Source organism: Camelus dromedarius, chromosome 4 (genome assembly GCF_036321535.1).
Source record: "Camelus dromedarius isolate mCamDro1 chromosome 4, mCamDro1.pat, whole genome shotgun sequence".
Taxonomy (NCBI): domain Eukaryota; kingdom Metazoa; phylum Chordata; class Mammalia; order Artiodactyla; family Camelidae; genus Camelus; species Camelus dromedarius.
Window position 1 is genome coordinate 91,613,201 of NC_087439.1, and position 22,471 is coordinate 91,635,671.

Here is a 22,471-nt window from a genome sequence, read left to right on the forward strand (position 1 = left end):
AAGATGTATTATTTCGTCAAACGCTTGATACATGCAAGCAAATGTTAAATATTTAGATCACATTTGAATACTCCTTAAATAAGTTAACGAAGAAAATAGAGCGTCATCTGAAAAGATGATACAAAAGCAATGGCAAGAAAAATTTTTCAAGAGTATGTGCCATACTGAAGCATTATGATGTACACCACCCAGAAACTGACACATTGTAAACTGACTGTACTTCAATTTAAAAAAAAAAAGGAGTGGTTGTCTTATAAAAGCTGTTATCAGACATTTTCAGGTGGTCACTAAGTTTTACATAAAAAAGATACTGCATCCTTCAGAGTAATTACAAGTAATGCCATGTAATTATTAACTGTTTGTTACTGGTGTGAGCCATGAGTTCTAGAATTTACTTTTCCATACCAAAGGTTATTTACTGTGCTAAAGCCAAGCGCAAGTATAGATACCGCACACAGTAAGAAACCACTGGGGTTTGTTTAGCTTTTGCTGATGAAGAAACTTAACTAGCCAACTACCTCAACGAGTGCATAGTTGCTGCTTTATTATTACTACTCAGTTACTTAGCACAGGGTTACAGTGCTACCCACGCTTAACACTGCCAGTCAAGGAGGTCCACAGTAAGTATGTGTTAAATAAATGCCTGTTAATGCTGCCGTTTATACTTTAGGAGGTGGGGTGGATGATGATGACATCAGTCAAGAAAAGTATAGGGGAAGGAACAGATTTAAAGGTAGGAGGGAGAGAGTCTGAAGGATCTTCAGGACATCAGGTAGAGCTACTCATTTTGTCTTTGGAATTTTAGAGAAAACAAATAACATTCTGGGATATCTGTAAGTCATCACTTGAAAGTAAGTTGAAGAGGATTTCTTTCTTTCTTTTTTTTTTAAATTAAAGAAGGTATACTACTGAATCAGTTTATTATGGGATAGAAAAATCAATAAAAGGAAGAAATAATTTAGGCTTAAAAAACTGTAAAATGAGTAACTAGCTCAGTGTTCATGTAGAGAACCAGGATTTAGATCCTTTTTCACCAGAACCTTTCGGTGATTTTTGTCGTTCAGTTTTATTGAGATGTAACTGACCTATGGAACTGTATATGTTCAAGATGTACAGCATAATGATTTGACTTATATTATGAAATGATTACAACAATACTTAGTAACCATCCATCATCTCTAATAGATACAGCGTTACAGAAAGAGAAAAAATATTTTTTCTTTGTGGTAAGAATTCTTAGGATTTACTTTCCTAACAACTTTCATATATAATGTACAGCAGTGTTAATTATATTTATCATGTTGTAGATTACATCCCTAGTATTTATTTATCTTATAACTGGAAGTTTGTACCTTTTGACTACCTTCACCAATTTCCCCCTTCTCCCCCATCAGTGATACTTTATTGGAGTAGTCAGTTAATGTTCCAGGATGTAATTTGGTCAGCTGTGGTATTTTCAATTACTGAGGCAGTGAGTCAGCAATTTTGCTTTGATGAAATCCTGTCACAAGTTTACACTCAGCCCTTGGGTTCTTTTATTTTCTATAGCTTTATTGAGGAATCATTGACAAATATAATTGTGTATTTTTAAAATGTACAATGTGGTGATTTAATATACATACACACTGTGAAATGATTGCCATGATCAGGATATTTAACACATCCGTGTGTCAGTGCTGAGAACACTTAAGATTTACTTCAGCAAATTTCAAGTATGCAGTACCCTGTTATTAACTGGAGTCACCATGCCATACTTTTTTTAAAATTTACTTTTACTGAGGTATAGTTGATTTACAATGTTGTGTTACTTTCAGATGTACAGCAAAGTGATTCAGTTATACAGATACATACATATATTCTTTTCCATTATAGTTTATTAAAAGATAATGAATATAGTTCCCTATGCTATAGAGTGTGTCCTTGTTGTCTATCTACTTTATATGTAGTAGTGTGTAAATATTAATCCCAAACTCCTAATTTATCCCTTTCCCCCTACATCTTCCCTCCCTCAAACCTTTCCCCTTTGGTAACCATAGTTTGTTTTCTATGTCTTTGAGTATATCTGGTTTATAAATAATTTCATTTGTATCATTTTTATAAGATTCCACATATAAGTGATATCATATGATATTTGTCTTTCTCTGTTATGACTTACTTCATTTGGTATGATAGTCTCTAGGTCCATCCATGTTGCTGCAAATGGCATTATTTCACTCTTTTTTATGGCTGAGTAATAGTCCATTATGTGTGTGTGTGTGTGTGTATATATATATATATATATATATATATATATATATATATATATACACGACATCTTTATCCATTCATCTGATGATGGACATTTACGTTGCTTCCATATCTTGGCAATCATAAATAGTACCAAGCTGTACTTTAGATCCTCAGAATTTATTAATCTTATAACTGAAAGTATGTAAAAGTATTTGACCTCTATCCTTCCATCTCCTTTTCCCCAGCCCCTGGCAGCCATCTTTCTACTCTCTGTTCTTATGAAATTGGCTTTTTATTTTTTTAAGATTCCACATATAAGTGACACATACAGTATTTCTGTTTTTCTGTCAGGCTTACTTCACTTAGCATGATGCCCTCCAGGTTCATCCATGTTGTCACAGTGGCAGAATTTTTTATGGCTAAATAATATTCCTCTGTGTGTGTATCACATTTTCTTTATTCATTCAACTCTCAACAGACACTTCAGTTGTTTCCATGTCTTGGCTATTGTGAATAATACTGCAGTTAACATAGAAGTACAGCCATCTCTTCAAAGTACCTATTCTGATTCCTTTGTATATATACCCAGAAATGGGGCTGCTGGCTTATATGGTAGTTCTGTTTTTTAATTTTTTGAGGAACCTCAATAATGGCTGTACTGCTTTACATTTCATCTGATAATGTACAAGGGTTCCCTTTTCTCCACATCCTTGCCAACATTTGTTATCTCTTGTCTTTTTGACCATAGCCATCCTAACAGATGAGAAATGATGTAGAAATTAAGAAAATGGTCCTGGGAGGGTATAGGTCAGTGGTAGAGTACATGCTTAGCATGCGTGAGGTCCTAGGTTCAATCTCCAGTACCTCCATTTAAAAAAAAACAAACCTAATTACCTCCTCCCAAGATTAAAAAAATCGAAAAAGAAGAGAAAAAAGAAAACAGTCCCACTCACAGTAACATCAAAAACAATAAAATACTTGGGAATTTAACCAAGAAAGTGAAAGACCTATACAATGAAAACTTTTAAGACATTGGTGAAAAAAATTGATGAAGGCACAAATACATAGGAAAATATCCCGTGTCCTTGGTTTGGAAGAATTAATATTGTTAAAATGTCCATACCACCCAAAGTGATCTACAGATTCAATGTAATCCCTATCAAAATTCCAATAGCATTTTTCACAAAAATAGAAAAAAAAAAACTCCTAAAATTCATATGGAACCACAAAAGACCCTGACTAGCCAAAGCAATCTTGAGACAGAAGAACAAAACTGGAGGCATCACATTTCTGATTTCAAACTGTAGTACAAAGCTATAATAATCAAAGCAATATGGTACCAGTGTAAAAACAAACACATAGACCAATGGAACAGAACAGACAGCCCAGAATTAAACCTACTTATATATGGTCAGCTAATCTTTGACAAGGATGCCAAGACTACACAATGGGGAAAGAATTGTCTTTTCAGTAAATGGTGTTGGGGAAACTGGATAACCACATGCAAAAGAATGAAACTGGACCCCTAACTTAAAACATACACAAAAATTAACTTGAAATTAATTAAAGACTTAAATGTAAGACATTGAGTTGTTAAGTGTGTACTTCAGCTGGAATAGTTATATCCAAAAGTACAAGTCATTCTTGAGTCTAGAGATTCAATTTTAGTGAATAGTAAAATGTTGTTATTTTTCATTGCTATAATATATTTTTTCCTCTGTTACCAGTTCTTCTTCCCTTTCCAGTTCCCATTTCCATTTGACCCTAAAGGCTCATGGAAAATCATAAGATTAGTGTGGTCTTTTTGCAGAATCTTTGAGGAGAAGAGCTTCCTCCATCTTCACCTTGCTCTGGAAGCTCAGGCTGTTCACCAAAACTCTGCCCTGTGGGCTGCTTCTAAGCCTCTGGTTAGTTCCTGCAGTTTGGAAAGGCGCTCATGGGCCTGTTCTCTGTTGCAGGTAGTCCCCATGTTGCCCAGGCTGCTGTGTGAGGAGCTGTGCAGCCTCAATCCCATGACAGACAAGCTGACCTTCTCCGTGATCTGGACGCTAACTCCAGAGGGCAAGGTAACAACTTACACATGGGTCCATTGCATTCAGTCAATCCCTGTCAAGCACCCACTGTGTTCCTGGCACTGGGCTGGAGCCCCATGGTGGTAGGATGAGGGCGGTAGAAGGGCAGTGCCTCAGAGAAGAGTATGTGAGAGCCCCTGCCTCTAAAGAGCTGTCCGTCCACTTAGAAGGTAAGACTGAGCCTCAGCAGTTCTCAGTGTTATCAGGTGAAGGAGGAAACTACAGGAACAAAGTCACATGGGGGAGGCCTAGTGCAGGAGAAAGGGTGGAAGTGAAGGTGAGTGTGGATCAGCATGGGCAGGAGGAGCAGCCTGGGCCATGGTTGGGAGATCAGGCCCTGTTTGAAGGAGGACATTTGGGGAAACAGGGGCAAGTTTGGAGAGGTGGGATGGACTCAAACCGTGGGGACCCTCAAAGTCCCCAGTCATGAGAAAGGTGGCATTTTAGAAAGATTAGTGCTGCATTATTGTGCCATTTGAAGATGAATTACATTTGCACAAGGTAGTGCTATAATCAAGGCACAAGGTGATATAACCGTGGACTGAGAACAGAGAGGAGAAGAATGCCAGCAGCTGTTCCTTAAATATAGGGAATAAATGAGACAGATGCAAGGTGACTCCCGAAAAGCTAGTCCCCTCCCCCAAAACAGAAACAACTCAAAACTTCCAAAAATAGGATAACAATTAGATAAGCTATGGTACCGACTCAGTGGAATGTTGTACAACTACTAAAGTTGTTACAAATACCAGGTAAGAACATGGAAAATGTTTATGCTGTAATATTAAATGGAAGTTAAAAAAAAGATATTTAATTATAAAGAGGTTCCAAATAAGGATGGAGGATCAAATACCCACATTCACTTTCATTCCCTCCCAAAACCTCACTAAAACAACAGTGAAGAGATTTTTTTTTTTAAGACATAAACCCACAAGGACAAAGAGAATGGGAGAGGAGACAACAGCAACAAAGTTTTGGAAGCTGGGAAGCAGATGGATGAGTGGTAACTGACTTAGCAGTCCTAAGAAAGCTGGATCCTGAGCCAGCACAAGAGAAAGCCAAGAAACAACCCAGTTTACACAGCAGAACCCTAAAGAGATTCAGAAATGGACAGTTGCAGGTAACTCTGTAAAGTGAGGGAGAGGTGGATGAGGAGGAGACTAAGTGTATTAGTTGAAAGATTATTTTAAAAGATTGCCCCTTCCCAACTTAGTGAAGACCAGAAATTTACCCTCTGGACAGGATAAAGTAGAGGATGTCTGAACTAGGGGACACCAAGCACAGTTGTGGTAATGACCCCTGCAGAGAGGTTGAATGAATGCTGGCGTAGCAAATGTTAAGAGTCCCAGCTTTCTTTCCCCAGCCAACCTCAGAATTCTGGTAGCCAAGCCTATACCCTTGAGTCGGAAGATAGGAAAATCTTTCTCTGAGGAATCTGAGTGGGGAAAAAGCTTTAAAGATAATAACCTCAAGGATTTCCCAGCCAACAGCTCAGCTGTATTTCCGTACAGTAAACCTTGCAGACAGTAAGTTTCACCCACACAAGCAGAGCTTTTTAGGATTTCACTAAAAATCAACCTTTTAGTCTTTCACTTTCCTGTGTCAGAGAGATAACCAAGAGAAAAGCCTCTAATATGAAATAGAAAAACCAAAGCAAACAGAAAAGCAACTAGAACAAAACAGACAATACAAGGAAAAGAAACTATCTTTTATATCCTCAGAGAATTTCTTTTTAAAGAAAGTATCTATGTTGCAAGATCTAGATATTTTAAAAAAGAAACATCAGTGAGGGGGAGGAGTTCTTTCTAAAAATTAAATTGACAACATGAAATTAAAAACATGATGGAAGAATTGAAGACTCAAGTTTCAGATTATAAAATAAAGTTGAGGAATTGTCCCAGAATGAGCTAGAAAAGACAAGAAAAGTAGAGGACCAGTCCAAGATATCCAACATCTGTTCAGTGAACATTCAAGAGATAGAGAGCAGAGAAAAAGAAGAAGAAATGATCTACAAAATAATTTAGGGAAATGCCCTATTGCTGGAGGATGTGACTTTCCAGACTGAAAGAGGCCACTGCCCAGCACAGTAATGGAGATGCAAAATCACCAAGCTACAGCATCACAAAATCTCAGAACACTGAGGACAAAGGAAAGATCCTATAGGCTCTAAGAAGGAAAAAGAGTCACATACAGTCTATCAGAACTCAGAATGACTTAAGACTTCTTTTATAACCCTAGAAACTAGATGATGGTGAAGCAAAAGCTCTCTAATTTCTGAAACACTGTGACTTCTATGCTAAAATACTATACCCAGCTAAGCTATCAATAAAATGTGAGAGTAGGAAAGGACATTTTCAGACATGCAAGGTCTCAAAAAAAAAAAGTACCTCTCATATACCCTTTCTCGGGAAGCTACCAGAAGATGTATTTCACCAAAATGAAAGAGTAAATCAGAAGACATGCAATTCAAGAAACAAATAAACCAGTACAGTAAAGAAGTGAAAGAATCACCTAGATCACAAGTCAGCAAACTTACTGTAAAGGGCCGGATAGTAAGTCTTTTTGGCTTTGTAAGCCAATTGGTTTCAGTCACGATGACTCAACTCTGCTGTTGGAGCACAAAAAAGACAATAAACAATACATAAGTTATGAGCACAGCTGTGTCCCAGTAAAACTCACTTAAAAACAAGTATCAGGCTGTATTCGGCCCACAGGTCATGATTATTGACACCTGACCTAGATGATTGTGAAGAAAGATCCTAGGGTACTAGCTCTACGCAGATGCAGAAGACAGTGGGTTCAGAGGGATGGGTATAGCTCAGTGGTAGATTGCATGTTTCACATGCACAAGGTCCTAGATTCAATTACCAGTAACTCCATTTAAAAAATAAAATAAGTCATCTTAAAAAAAAAAAACAAACAGTGAGTTCAGATTGGAGCTGAACAGAAGGCTCTAGGTGTAATGTCTTTGAGAAAATGAAATAGTAAAAATGTCTATGTGTCTGAATTTCTTGAGAGATGATTTAGACTAGCAATTGTCAAACTTTTTGGTCTCAGGCCCTGTAAAATTATTGAGGACCTCAAAGAGCTTTTGTTTATATGTATTACCACTGTTTACCCTGTTAGAAATTAAAACTGATAAAGATTTTGAACATTTATTTATTTCAATTAAAATAATAATAATAAACTCAATTTATTATATGTTAACATAAATAACATTTTATTTAAAAAGTAACTATTTTCTAAAACAGAATTAGGAGAGAAGGATGTTTTACATTTTCATAAATCTCTTTCACGTCTGTCCTAGAGAAGACATTAAACTGGATTCTCATATATGCTTCTCTGTTCAATCTGTTGGGATAAGTTATTTTGGTTGAAGTATATGAAGATAATCTTGCTTCAGACAGATATGTAGTTGGAAAAGAAAGGAACATTCTAATAGCTTTTTCAGATAATTGTGGATAATTCATCTTTGTACTGCACCAGAATTGATAGTAGTTTCTTAAAAGTTAGTTGTAATCTAGAATCTGAAACCATATCTGTTACAGATTGAATTTTGTCCTACCCAAATTCATATGTTGAAGCGCTAACCCTAAAGTGACTACATTTGTAGGTAGGTCCTGAAAGGAGATAATTAAAGTTAGATGAGATCACAGTGGTGGGGCCCTGATCTGATAGGATTAGTGTCCATATAAGAAGAGATCAGGGAGTTTGCTCTCTTTTCCTGTCCTGTGAGGACACAGTGAGAAAACAGCCATCTCCAAGCTGGGGAGAGGGCTCTCACCAGAATTGGCACTGGCTGGCATCTTGATCTTGGACTTCCAGCCCCTAGAACTGTGAGAAATAAAATGTTGTTTAAGCCACCCAATCTGTGGTATTTTATTATGGCAGTCCTAGCAGACTAATACAATATCAACTGAACTTTTTTTACAGGGTACATTGAAATCTGTTGGTCTGTTTTATACTTTGAATGAATCTTTTACCCATGCATGACTTTTTATCATGTATTTAGAAATATGTCATTTAGAAAATATTGGCTTATTATTGCTAATCTTCTAAATGTGGACACATTTCATTATATGATATCAAAAAATCATACTTACTAATATCACTACGGAGCCTAGACAAGTCTTTAAGTATTAAGAAACATGTATCATGTGTCAGGTAAAACGTTTCCAAAATTCTCATTTTTGCGAAAGCTCAAATTTTATCATTGGCAATAAATAATGTTAGTTGTTTTTCTTGAAATGCCAAATAACCATAGTTTGTGTGTCACTTGTTCCTTCAAGTAAAAATGGTGTTCCATAAAAAAGGCAATCAGTTTAGCTCACAACGCAAAGTTATGTAAGTGCTTTTTCTCAAGACAGCTATCATACTTGGGCATGCTGCGTAAGTGAAAAAGACAAGTCTTCAAGGAGTAAGCCATAATAAAATTAATAACTTTTACTGCTTCATCAAGAACATTCTTAAGTGAACTAGCTTTTTTTTCCTCCTGCGAGTGTCAGCTGGTGAAGAGTACTCTGACCACTGGCACCATTTGTTCCCATTGCCCAAGCCATACCAAGGCAACGTCAGTTTTCCCCCTAAGTGCTTTTGTACCTTCAGTATACGTGTCAGCATGTGGAAAAGGGCAAATAATGCCTTAGTATCATTATGAAAATAGTTTAACCTCGTTGATCCCTGAAAGGGTCTCAGGGACCTGCACAAGTCCACAGACCGTACTTCAAGAACCACTATTTTAGGCAGTTGGTGGAAAGCTTGGAGTGGATTAATATACAGAGTATACCAAAGAAGCAAACAAATTAAAATAAGGCAGTTACTAATTTCAGTGAAAATAAAAAGTTGCATAGGAAAGAAAAGTAACATTTAGTATTTACATAATCATAATAGTTAATTCTGATAGTTATGATGTAACTTCATTGGGAGGATGAGGGCCTGAAACAGTTATGTGGGTTTGGTTGGGGAAGGGAGTATATGTAGAAAAAGTAAATTCTTTTCTTCTAGAGTAAAAAATTTGGGAATGATGGCTAGAACTGAAAAATCAAGAAGTTGCCATCAAGCAGATTATATAGAAATATAAAAGTAAATACCAAAACAATCTGCTAAGAGGTAAAAGTGGTCACCCTTGGGGAAGGGCAGAGGAGGGAGAGGGACAGAGGGCTGCTGTCTCATAATTAGACTTTACAACTGTTTGAACTATGGATACTGTAATTTTTTAATTTTCACTTTGAAAAATTTCAAATATACATGAAATTAAAGAAAATAGCACAAAAATCTACTGTCCCTATCTCCTAGATTTAACTGTCAACATTTTTTTAATTTGTTGAAGTATTTTAAGGCAAACCACAGACATCTTATCATTTCACTCATACATATTTTGCTATGTGGCTCTAAAAAATTTGGACATTTTCTTACATAACTGCAATGCCATTAGCACAGCTAAAAATTAGTAGTAATGCCTTGGTGTCATCTAAACCCCAGTCCATAATTACATTTCCCAGATTGTCTCCAACTGATTTGTCTGAACTGGAATCAAAACAGGTTACATTCATTATATTTGGTTTTTGCAATTCCTGAATATCTGATAATAAGTTCCTCTTTAAGAAGCAAACATTATCTGAAATACAAAGAAGGAATTGTGAAGACAGTATGCCAGCAACCATGTTTTGGTGGGGGTGGGAACATGCACGGGGAAAAATGAATGGAAAAAGACCAGAAGGAAATGAAATAGAATGCCAGTAGTGGTTGTATTTGGGTAGTAAGACTATGAGTCATTTTTTCTACTTTTTTGTATTTTCTGATGTTTTTTGAAAACATGTATTACTTTCATAATTTTATAAATGCTTATTTTTGTAAGAGTTTAACTAAATAGAAAATAAAAGTCCATAGAAGAAAACTAACTTGAGTCAACAGAAAAGAACTTTGAATCTGAATTAAGCCGGCCAGGGTCAGACCCAAGAAATAAAAAGTTGCCTGATCTAATGAGCTTCTAAAATATGAAGGTCATAAAAGAAAGAGGCAAACTCTGAAAACTCAATTGGTCTTTAGGGTTTCTGTTGGAGGCAGTGTCTAGTGACCAAGCCTTCTGGCACAAGGGGGCTGGAGAGCAGTTGTGAAGAAGGCACAGGGTCCAGGAAGGGATGCTGGGCCTCTATCAAACCAAGCCAAATAGGAAGTGTGAGGATTTGGACTTGGGACAGTCGTGGAGCAAGACCTACTAACCACACTCCTTGTACTGTGGTCATCCAAACATCCTACCCAGACCAAGAGACCACATGGAGGGTGGACTTGGTTGGTTAATCCTGGGATGTAGTAACAGATAAGTATCTCTTACAGTCAAGATGCAAGAAATGAGAGTTCAGATTCCACACTCAAGTCCAAGAGGTAGTGCTTGTTCAAGACACTGGCAAGGAAAGCCTCAGTTGGAGAGGAGGAGGGCAAAGGGGAGAGTCAGGGGGCCGGAGAAGGCCACTAAGGAGGGAGGCAGCCCTGCATCAGGAACCCAATGACTGAGGAGGAGGGTGGCCAAAGCCTGAGGCTGGATTTGTATGTAGTGGTGGCTTCTTGTGGTACAAGGGCTTGAACTTAGAAGGAGCCAGAGCAGGGCCAACAGCTTTGTGCCACTGCTACTGCAGCGTGGCTGCCAGTCTCCCCTGGAGTTGAAGTGGAGAAAGTTTTGTCTTTTTCCTTAGTCTACTGAAATGTCTTACTTTATGGAGCAGGCATAGTCAGCTATAGAAAGCCTATTACTTTTTTTAAACACTCAGTAGATTCTTTTTTTTTTTTTTTGTATCCACTAGGAAACTTTGGTCATATATATTTTCATTAAGCCAGTGCCCAGGTTTTTAGAATAGTAAACTCTGAAAGATCTATTTTTGGAGTATTTCTCACATACTAGTAGTGGAGAGCATTGTTCTCTGATCTAGATAATTGTGATTATATACTGTCACAAGGGAAAACAAATCCAACTAAATCCTGTGCCTTGTAACATCCAACTTTGGTACCATGAAATCCAGTTTGACCATGTCAGTCCAGTGACCTCATCCCTGAACACCTCCAGCACATCTGTCTCATTTGGCCCTAAGGTCCTATGAAACAGAGACCACATCTATGTGCCTTACTCTTCAGAGGCTTCTTAATTTGAAGTCGCCTTTGTTAAAAAAGAAAAAGAAAAAAAACCAATCTTACACTTTAAAGAAGGTCACAAATAATGAATCTGACTTGATAACTAAGTCCTTAGACCTTAGAACCATAAAATCTTAGTGTCAAAGGTCAGAATAATAAAGGAAAAGCCTCACACTTATAGTAGCAGTCCACAGCTTGTGTCTCCCACAACATACCTGCCACGTGCTGTCTGGCTCAGACAGAGGCAAGCATGAACTCCGGAAGTTGCCTGTTTTAGCCTCCATCAATGGCAACTTCATTTCAGCCTCGTATGCAGCCCAAAAACCCTGGGGCCATTTTTTTTAAATTCCAATTTATTCATTTATTTTAAATTTACTTTCATTTTTTAAATATATTTTTATTGAAGTATGATCAGTTTACAATGTTGTGTCAGTTTCTGATGTGCAGCACAATACTTCAGTCACACGTAAGCATACGTGTATTTGTTTTCATATTCATTTTCACTGGGGCCATTATTGACTCTGGTCTTTCTCTCACCCCTCACATCCAGTCTGCCAGTAAGACACCTCAGCCTTGCCTTCTAACTACCCCCAGAATCTGCCCGCTTCCTTACCTCTGCCACCCAGATCTGCCACCCTTGCCTGGATGACAGTGGCCTCTTACCTGTATATTTGTAGGCTGTGTGGGAAAGTGAATAGAAAAGATACCGAAGATGAGAAAGGAAGGAACAGGTTTTCGAACCAGGTTATGAAGGAAGTGGGAAGCTCAGGACCCGAACCCCAGGTTGGGGATTAGCTTACCAGGAAGATGAGGACCACCAATTCTCCCGGCCTGGAGGGGAGTGAAGCGTGGGGTCCCTGCTGAAATCTGGGACGGGGGCAGGGTGGCCTGTCTGAGAAGGTGCTCAGATAGGAAGACCTCCATCCTCCGTGTCAGAAACAGTCCTCCCATCTCCCTGCCCCACAGCACCTGTCGTTTGCACTTCAGTGCCATTTGTGTACAGATCTATCGTCCTACTGGATTGTAACATCCTTGTAAACAGAACCCATTCTTAATTCTTTTTATCTTCTCCTCCCCCAATAGCACAGTGTCCTGTACCCCAAAAAAAGCTCAAAAATGATTTCATAAAGTGAATTGCATATCCATTTCCACAGTTCTGTGTTTTCAGCCTGCTTTATTAAGAGCGGTGTCCCCCTTGGTAAAGCATTTTCATCACAACAGCCTTCTCAGCACTCCTGACCTGTATCCTGGGAGTTGCGGAGGGACCCACACAGCTCCCGCCAGGAAAAGTGTACTTCCGCGTGATGGGCCCTCCACACAGTGTCACCTCCGCGTCTCTTCCATGCTCATCCTGCCGCTGCCACACCAACTGCCACCCATGGAAATGCTATGAACCCGAAAAATAAAACATTATGCTCTTCCCGGGTCATCATGGTGTCTGCAGCAAGACCACAGAGCCAGGCTCATGCATAGGATCATGTGACCCCGGGCTGCGGTTAATGGTAAAGAAACATGGTGCCGGATGTTGTGTTTCTTGCCCAGGCAGCTCCCAGTGAGAAACAATAGCTTCAAAGGCTGATTCTGAAAATAATAGAAAAGCTCCCAGAATAGTCATCCTTAGTCCTTAGCAGAACGGAGCAGAATTGTTTTATTTCAGGCCTGTAGAGACAGCCTGGGACCAGAGGAGCCTGTGGAAGAACTGCTGAGTCCTTTGTGTCCTGGTTTACTGATGAAGGTGCCAGGCAGTGAGAGGCTTACCTAAGGTCACTTCAAGCTAGCAGCAGACTAAATCCTGAGCACAGATTTTGCTATGAATCCTTGGGATTAAAATAAGAATTCAAAATAAAATCTTCTCAAGAAATAAAAAACAAAACAATACATTTATCATATGTAAGACTGTCATGAAAAGAGCTAAAAATTATTTTTAATCTGTTTCACCTGCATTTTGAGGTTATTAATTGTGGATTTGATTTAAATGTAAGGACTTGGGCCCTGAGGTTAGTAAATAAGATAACATGTTGCTGTGCTGGGTGTCTTTCAAAGAAGGACGGACCTATTTTAGAGAGACGGCTTAGGTTGGTCTTGTTGAAAGGCTGGGGCTGAGTTAACCTCACTGGCTTTAGCAATCTGGTTTTGTGTTTCCCGGGTATGTCTGATCCAGCTCTTAGAAGGCTTCCTCCATTGCTCTCGTACACTTTCTTCCCTCTCCCCGACTTCCAACTTCCTTCCCACAACCCTTAGACCTCCCAGCCAGTCCGCCACCTTTAAAGATTCCTTCTGCCCCTCTCCCCACCATGCAACTATCTGCAATAAAAGGAACATTTTTCAAAGACTACTCAGGTATGGGCCCTCATCCCCTGTCACAGGAATGGAATTCTTATCTCCTGACCACATCCAGGCCTTAAGCTCTTCTTCCATTTCCTAGGTTTGCAAGGCAGACACTTGAGGAAGTTTCCTTGTTTCCTTCCTCTTAGGCTTAGAAGTTTAGACAGCTACCTCCAGGTCAAGGTCGTATAGGGGAGCAAAATTTGCTCCCCCAAATTGTCTATTTGGCAAGTGGATTATTTTGAGCTAAAAGCAATCAAGACCCAAAAGACAGGAAAAATCTTTGACCTTCCCCTAACTGCCTAAAGAATGTAGACAGAGGACCTGTTTCCAGAGGGAGGGAGCCATCACCATAGATAAGTATAGTATGAACTAGGTATGGACAGGGAGAAACCTAGCAAAATCTGTTTGTTGAAATTCTACCCTGTGTCCCATTGTCTCTGCCTGGCCCAACAAACATTTGTTTACCATTTGCTTTTCCATCTTCATGTGAATTGCCTTCCTCCCCTTCTAAGTCCTAAGCCAGTACTCCCAACATTCTCTTTTGTCTTTAGCTGATGTATTTAAGGTGAAGCTTCAGCCATTTCAGTGAGTTACCTCAGCTTTCGTGGGTCTCTACAATGTATGTCCATGTTATTGAACTTTTGTTTGATTTTCTCCTGTTAATCTGCCTCATGTCTGTTTAATTCTTAGACCAGCCAGAAGAACCTAGACGAGTAGGGGAAGATGTCTTCCTCCTTGACAATGGGTAGGGGCCCAGTTATGGTGTGGTCAGCAGACTAGGCTGATGACAGGTGACCTGAAACAGTAGAAGAAAGCACAGTTGACTCTATACAAATAAATCTTCCAGAAAATTCTAACACATAAATAAACTGCCTTATAAACTAAAACAACTGTCCAACACACAGCCCGTTGCTGCCTATGCTCCCTCCTCAGCACCCTTGACATTGGTCCCTAGTAGGCCTGTTAACCGAAAAGTGGGTTCGCCTCTTGGTGGATGTCTAGCCAAAAGATACAGCCAAGCCAAAGAGTGAGAGAAGAAAGAATTTGTTACTTGTAGCAAATAAGAACGCTGGGGATCTTTCCCAAAGCAGGATCTCCCTAAGCAGCAAAACTGGGGAAGTTTTAAGCTAAAGATGCATACATACTCACGAAAGGGCTTCAGCAAAGGAGAATTCAGCTTAGAATTGGGGCAGAGATTGACAGAGTCCAGGCTCTAGTTGAGTGAAGTCACAAGGGTCAGAAAAGTTCAGCATCATCTTTCCTTGGGTTTCAGTCAGTCTGGTAGATGAATGCTCAGGGGGTTTGAATTCTGCAGAACAGCTCAAGAATATACTGCAAGCTAATATTTCCCTTTGAAACAGAATTGAGAGTCTTTACAACTGATATATTGTCTCCAATATGGTTATCTCCCTTGCCTAGTAATAGCTATTCATTTTTACCTTCTTTTGTTCCTTTAAAATAATTAACTGCTAAAAAAAAAAAATCACTAACTGCTGAGACCTATTTTTCTGCAAGGACAACCCTTGTGGCCAGGTTTAGATCACAAGATGGCTTAGGCCTAAAATGGTTTCTCTTATGTTAAGAAAGTTATATGTGGTTCTCTTCCTCTGGGAACCCCTACCCTGTCTGCTTACAAAATCACCCCCTTGAGGTATTTCACTCTTCATTCTTGAGGGGTACATGGCTGAAGGTCACTCTTCTGTTACTATTTCCTGCCGAGAATGGGTGTTGTAGTCTCCCTAGGTAGAGGAGTGAAACTCTTTTGCTGCTGGAGTTAGATAAGTTTTGGGGTCTTCCAAAGTGGTGTCTGAACCTTGCTTGATCAGCATTATTCTAACAGGTGTAGGAGAGGCTCAGGAGGAGTGACAGTTAACAGTGACTTTGCAATGTCATTAGCAGAGACTTGAGCCAAGAGCCCCTTGAAGCCAAGAGCCCCTTGAACCAAACCATTTTCCCAGTATTTTCCCTAAACTGGGAAGGGGATCATTCAGAGAAGAGATTTGACTTTTTTCATACGCATCATGAAATGAGTCACATTAGAAGTCTTATCAGATACAAAGAACAGCATTCAGTGTGTCTTATGGCATAAGACCCTCCTTGAGCAGCTGTTCAAATATCAAGGGCTATGCAGTTCTGTAGGACCACTTTTTTCATCATAGAAATTGGAGTTCAGCAGACTGACAGCCTGATTAGTATCGTTCTAAGGCTTGCTGGGTAAATTCCATCTGTGTGAGTGACGACATCCTCTCTTTTTTATTTCTAAATGCATTCTTTTCCTTAATGATAAAAGCAGATGCAGAAAGCGTGTTTAATAGGGCACTAAAGAGGCCACTCTCTTCACCATAAAGTTCAAGTTAAATCATGTTTTAGCCGGAATAGCTTCCCCGTACCTCACTGAATATGTGAAAATTTATTTTATCATTTCCCCTTTTGATTGCAAATCTTTTGATAGATGAAGTATTTCTCTCTCAGTACCAGGATGATTGCTGCCTGGCATCCATCATGTCCCTTGGTGCTAGACTTCCATTTTGTTTATATATAGTTGCTTAGTTATCCATGTTGGGGGCAAACTAATCAAATATAGTGAACAAGCTCAGCGGTATTTTAATGGAGAAGCATTTTATAGGCTATACATTTTATCAGTCATCCTGAATTGTCACACAAACATTGTACCTGTGCTTTTAGCAGTAGACTTAAAGCGAGCAGTGATAAATGTCCTGAGTAGTTACACTCTGTGGCAGTTTCGCTAGAGAATTTCCTTTAGGGTTGTTATGCATGAGCTGGTTAAGAGTACTTGATAAGGCTGCTGGGAACCTGAGAGTTACAATTTTTAGAGGAGTCAGGTAGAGAGAAAAGATAAATGTCTCAGTCCTAACCACAAAGTTATCATTTACCAAGTTGTTGTAAATTATAATTAGTTTAAGGGGAAAGGTTTCCTTATATCTGGAAAACACAGATTAAAGGCCAGCAGTATTTCTTTGGGATGGATCCCCATTGTCCTCACTTGCTGCAAGTTGCAAATCCTTCCTTCTCCCGCTCTTTGGCTTGGTTGTGTCTTTTGGCTTGACACCCACCAAGAGGTGAACCCGGTTTTCAGGTAACAGGCCCAGTCTGGCCACAGGAGGAGAGGGCACAGCCAGGTCTAAATGAAGTGTGCTGCTGACGCTGCTTCCGTCTTGCTGTTTTTTGTTCTTGCTTGTTCTTTGATCCTTCTGTGGTCTTCTCTCTTCTTTAAGAAGTGACCTGTGCCTTACTCTGTCACCATAGGCCTAGTGCGAGGAGCAGGCCCAGCAGAGGAGGCCCCTGCTCACTCTTCACCAGCCAACACCCCACTGCCTGTGCCCCCTGCAGTCCCCAGCGCCTTACCATCACAGATATGTCACCATCCACCTCTCCTAGTTGTCGAGCCCCGCCTCTTTCTGCCCAGTTCCTTTTCAGACACATTCTTCTTGGCACCTTTGGCTTCTTTCTTGGCTGTGCCCTGCCCACTCCAGGGCGACTGACTGCAGCAGAAATCCGCCCACCTCCACCCCTGACCATCCCAACAACCAACCTCGTTTTGTTCCAATCAGAGAAGTGTTTCTTTCTTCCTGATACATTTTTTGAACCAAATATTTTACATGAGGAAGCCCAGAGCTGCTACAGAAGTGATTCTGCATCTAATTACTTATTAAAAATTATAAGTTAATCTCATTAGCAGTTTTGAATCAGCGATTTCTTAATGAGGCACTCACTGACTTTTTTTAGAAGATAAATTTTTAAATACATTTGAACGGAAATGAACCATTTCCAAAGGATATGGTTTTCTCACAACCTTGTATCTATAAAATATAAAAAGTTAATATGTATTTGAGGCACATTTTGTTTACTTTGCCATCTCTATCTGTTTCATAAACTTCAGCTAAAACATAATAGAAGTAACACTAGATTTTGAATCTTAAGTCTTGAGGCAGATCTGATCCTGGCTACCACTAGGAGCTTACATGACTTTTCACAAATCCCCAGCCTGTTTTCTCGACATAAAATGGGCTGAGTAATGCCCTCCTCCCAGAAGTGTTGGAGAGAGTTTAAAAGGTGGTAAGTGTGAGAGCTCTGCCACCAAGTAGGGCCAGGTGCCCTGAGGTGTTGTGCCACTTCCTGTCCTACCTGGTCCCAGAAGGTAGGTCTTGAGGTAGACAGTGTTTGCTCCTTCCTCACCAGGTTTTTTCCCAGCCAGAGACCTTCAGTCAGTGTTGGCACGATATTTAACCTGACATTCTAAGCAGTAGTGTCCTGGGGGTATGCAGAAACTTGCCACCTGTAGAGAGGGAGTGACCCAAATCCTGTGATGAAACGAAGGGAAGAGGAAGGACATGATTCTTCTTTGAAGGGTTCTGTTTATGAAGCTCCTCATGGCTTTTCTACTTTTTCCATGAAAAACTCTTTGTCCTTTTGTCTTCTGCCACTGGCACTGGTTATGGACGGGGCGTTGATGTGAATCCAGCTTCCAAATTAGAAATTAATGAGGTGTTCCATCCAGAGAGGCCTTCCTCCCGTACTGTAAGGCAGGCCACCCCGGGAACTGCCCCCGTTTGGGTCTGTGCTTTCCTGTTGCCCTTCTCTGTGCAAGGCAGTGCCGGGCATCCTTGCTGCCTCCCTGCAGTGTGGTTTCAGGCCCATTTTCCTGGCCTAAGAATTTTTTTTGTCCATGTGTCAGATATGGTTTGGCTTTAAAACTGGATGGTTTTAAAGCAGAATAGGTTCTGCTGCCCGAGTGTCACTGGGCCAGGAAGTTCTTGTTGGCTGTTCACAGCTTCTACTTCAGCTCTTTGCATGTTCAAAACGAAGGTACAGGTTTTCTGGAATGCAGGCATTGGAGGTGGGCAGGGTGGGGGGCACTCAGGTGAGGTGCAAGAGCTGCAGGAAACACCTCATCAGCACTGTAGCCTGGGATTTGGTGGTGTCCATGTGTGCTGTTACGAAGGCTATCTATCTGTCAGGAAACAAGCTAAAGGGGCCGAGGTGCCGGTTAAGAAAAAAACTGAGACAGTGCAGCCAATGTGTGTGGTTAGCGAGTTTTGATGAGGGGTGGGAGACTTCTGATTTGGCCAAGTTACAGTTAATAAATTTTAAGAACCCCTCAGGATTACAAGTGGCCCCTAGTCAGCGCTCAGCACCATAAAAGAGGGTCCAGAGCGTGCAGCAAAGCACTGTTGAGAGCCAGGATACTTCAGCTTGGGATGGCAGGATATCTAGGAACCCTGTGGAACTTTCTGAAAATTGTGTGCATAAATACTTCAGGAGAGAGGACCTGACACTTTCATTAGATTTTTAAAGCACTTCTTGACCCACCAGTTTTCATGACTACAGATGGCTGGTTAGAGTGGGCCGAGTCTCCCTGCCCTGTGTGCGGTGGTTACCCTGTGTAAGTGTACAGGGGTTTCCTGTGTCTTCTAGGAAAAGAGGACACAGACCGCAAGAGGCCAGATACCCTGTGACCTGGATGCCTGGGGGAGTGTGTGAAAGAGAGGAGTGGAATCGAATGGAATGGAAAATTTCCCCAAGGATGCTCAAGACAGACTGTCAAACAAAATGTGGACACACAGGAGGAGGATTGACTGACTGGGTTTGGAATGAAGTGGAGAAAAGGAAACAAGCTAAATCTCCAGGGGAAAACTTTGTGACCACAAGAATGAATAGGTCGTGGCCCTGTCATCCTAGAGGAGGTTGGAGCAACTCCATTAGTGGGGAGTTTTCAGGAAATGTGGATGTGATGGAAGGACAAGCACGGGCTGACCTTGAAAGGGGCCCTTCTGGAGACCTGCTTGCGCCGCTTCCCCGCGGGGCCGCTGAACAATCCCTGGAACTGGCTCTGCACTTTCTTCCGTGTTTAGCACGCACACAGACACCTCCCGAGAGCCAAACTCAGGACCCGCTTGCCACAGCAGAAGAGTCATGAGCACAATATTTGAATCACTTGTATTTTGGCAAGGAGTCATTTTTGGAATAATCCAGCAAATATAGTTTGAGGGTTTTTTAGAAAAGAAGATTAAAGTCTGATGTTACAGATCCAAGTTTCCTCAGAATAAGGCTCTTTGCACTGAACCAAAGAAAAATGTGAGTGGTTGCTACTGTTCTCTTCCTGTGCTTCATGGCTGCCATTTTAAGAGTATTGCTTCTTCCAGGGGAAAAAAAAAAATTGGTTCTTCCTTCAAAGTGAGGAGAAGGTTATCTGAGAGGTCTCTAGCTGTCCAGGGTAGAAGCTGTGTCCCACAGAGGCTTTGCGGTGTGGGCAGCTCTGGGTCAGGCCCTCTTCTTTCCCTACCGGGAACACCTGTGGACCTTGCAGACGGTCTTTTTCGGGAAGCGTTGTCTCTGAGGTTGTGAACAGAATGGTTTAGCTGATGAAAAGGAATAGGGCAGAGGATGTTTGCAAGCCCAGGCTGAAAGTTTCACTGCTGTTTGGAGCTCCCTTCCTTCTCCCAAGCCCCCTCTGCCATGCAGCACGTCTGGCTTTTCCCTGCTCGTGAATCACATTTCCCACAGCATTTATCTCTGAGCTTCTCCACTTTCTTCATGCCCTTAAACCCCAAGCAGCCCTCCTCATTCTGTGCCTTATGTGTGTCCAGAGATTGGGGCTGTCTGATACGAGCGCTCTTGGCTTCCCTCTTCCCCTCCAGATCGCCTCCCCCTCATCTCCCCTCCAGGGCCCCTTCTCTCTCCTGGATGAGTCACCTCCTCTTGGCCCACTCCCTTCGCTCTCTTGCCCCTTCAGTCTTCCTTTTGTGCTGGCTTCTTCCCCTTCCCCTGCAGACCTGGCGCAGTCCTCTGTCCTGCGTGCTCAGCAGCATCCCTCCTCTGCCCTCCTCCTGGAAGCTGTCGTCCACGCTCACTGCATTGCCTCCACTGCGGGCCAGTCACCTGTCCTTAACCCAGAGCTTCACCTGTCCTTAACCCAAACTTTTCCCCATCGTGACACACGCAGAAGATGTTGCTGTTTGAATGGCATGTGGGGTGTGTGCGCCATGCTGATGGAAGGCAGAGCTCTGAGGGTGAGGGAAGTACTATTGGCATCATCCCTGTAATCCAGTCACAGTACATGCCTGAAATCTTTGTAGTTTGACTCTGCCCCCCTGCCCTGCCCCATGCTCTCCTCCCTGAAAGAGCCTTCCTAAAGATCACCAGTAAGCAAATGCTAAATGTGAGGACTTTTTCTTTGTTTTCATCTTCCTTGATGTCCAAGTGGCATTTTTTTTTTAATGGAGATACTGGGGATTGAACCCAGGACCTTGTGCATGCTAGGCATGCACTCTACCACTGAGCTCTCCCCCACCCCACCCCCCAAGTCGCATTTGACATACACTGGTGGTTAAGAGTTTGGACTCTGGTGCGGGAATACCTGTGTTCAGTTCCTGGCTTTGTCACTCTAGAGTTATGACCTTAGGCAGGTCATTTAATGTGTCTGTGCCTTAGTTTCCTCATTTGCAAAATGCAAATAAATACCTGCCTCACAGGGTTGCTGTGGGAGTTCAGTTGCCATATGGAAGGTACATTAGCCGTGCCTCTCTCATCGGAATGCTGTGTGTCTGCTGTTGCTTTCAAGTACCTCTTCTCTGAAGCCCTTTCTCCTGCTTCTCCTAACATTGAATGCCACTGATCTTTCTTCTGTCTCTCTCTTTTTTTTTTTTTTTTTTGACCTGTCTTGTTTTCTGTTTGTTTCTATTCTCTAGCTTCTCTTTTTGCTCCCACAAATGGAGGAGGTGATAGTGAATGCAGCCTCAACTCTCCTCTTGCCCTTTCTTTCTTGGACCCTCCGGTTGATGGTCCAGCTCCCTCCCTCCAGATCAGTCATCTCCCTAAGCCCCAGGCCCACACCCCAGCTGCCTGCTGCATATCCCCATCTGGCTCTCCTCCCTGCACCTCAGACTTAGGAGTCCCCAAAATGTTTTAATGTTTGTTTTATTTTTGTTTTAAAAATAATAAGTGCTTGTTATAGAAAATAAGGACAAACTAAAAGGATAAACACAAATCAACCACAATCCCAGCAGTCAGAGAGCACCACCACTGCACTTGGGGGTATCTGCTTTGAGCCTAGTGGATCTCAGCCTTGGCTGAGTTTACTCCCAAGGGACATTTAGCAATTCCTGGAGACATTTTGGGTTATCAGTTTGGGGTTTGGGGGAAGTGCTACTGGCATCTAGCAGTTAAGAGTCCAGGGATACCACTAAATGCTTTACGGTGTACCGGGCAGCCTCCACGACAGAGAGTGAGTCAGCACAGTAGTGCCCAGGTTGAGAGCCCCTGTTCCGGACCTTCGTTTCTACACAAATGCTTCAAATAGAACAAATTGGAATGTTTTTTTCTTTCTTCCTCTGTCCTGCTTTACACTTGTGTTCTCTTTTTCTGTCAGTGGCCCCACCTTCTCCTTCATCCCCCATCCGGTCCATTAAGAGCCCCATCTGTCACATCTTTGGTATCTGTCTCTTCTCTCTTCCAGTGTGACATTGATGACCACTCACCCAAACTAATGAAAAAGCTTTCAACAGGCCCTTCCCCTCAGGTCTCTTGCTTGGCCTGGCCTGTGCCTCCCGTGTGCTTAGAGAACTTTCATCAACTTCCACTGCCTGTGAAGTCCATGCCCTGAGCGCCCTGAGGGCAGCAGCTTCCGCATCTGATAGGTTTTTGTGCCCGGAACTAAACAGCATTCTGAGCACAAAGTCGTTGCTCAGTGAATCTCTGTG

General features: G+C 41.4%; 1 protein-coding gene across 7 annotated transcripts in view; it reads left to right on the forward strand.

The window, feature by feature from the left end:
• DIS3L2 (DIS3 like 3'-5' exoribonuclease 2) overlaps nucleotides 1-22,471 on the forward strand; it is a 321,790-nt gene that overhangs the window by 231,853 nt on the left and 67,466 nt on the right. For all 7 annotated transcript variants that reach the window (XM_064485261.1, XM_064485263.1, XM_064485264.1 and 4 more), the window contains one exon: nucleotides 4,188-4,295. In XM_064485261.1, coding sequence (XP_064341331.1) covers nucleotides 4,188-4,295 — 108 coding nt within the window. The remainder of the gene's footprint in view (nucleotides 1-4,187; nucleotides 4,296-22,471) is intronic.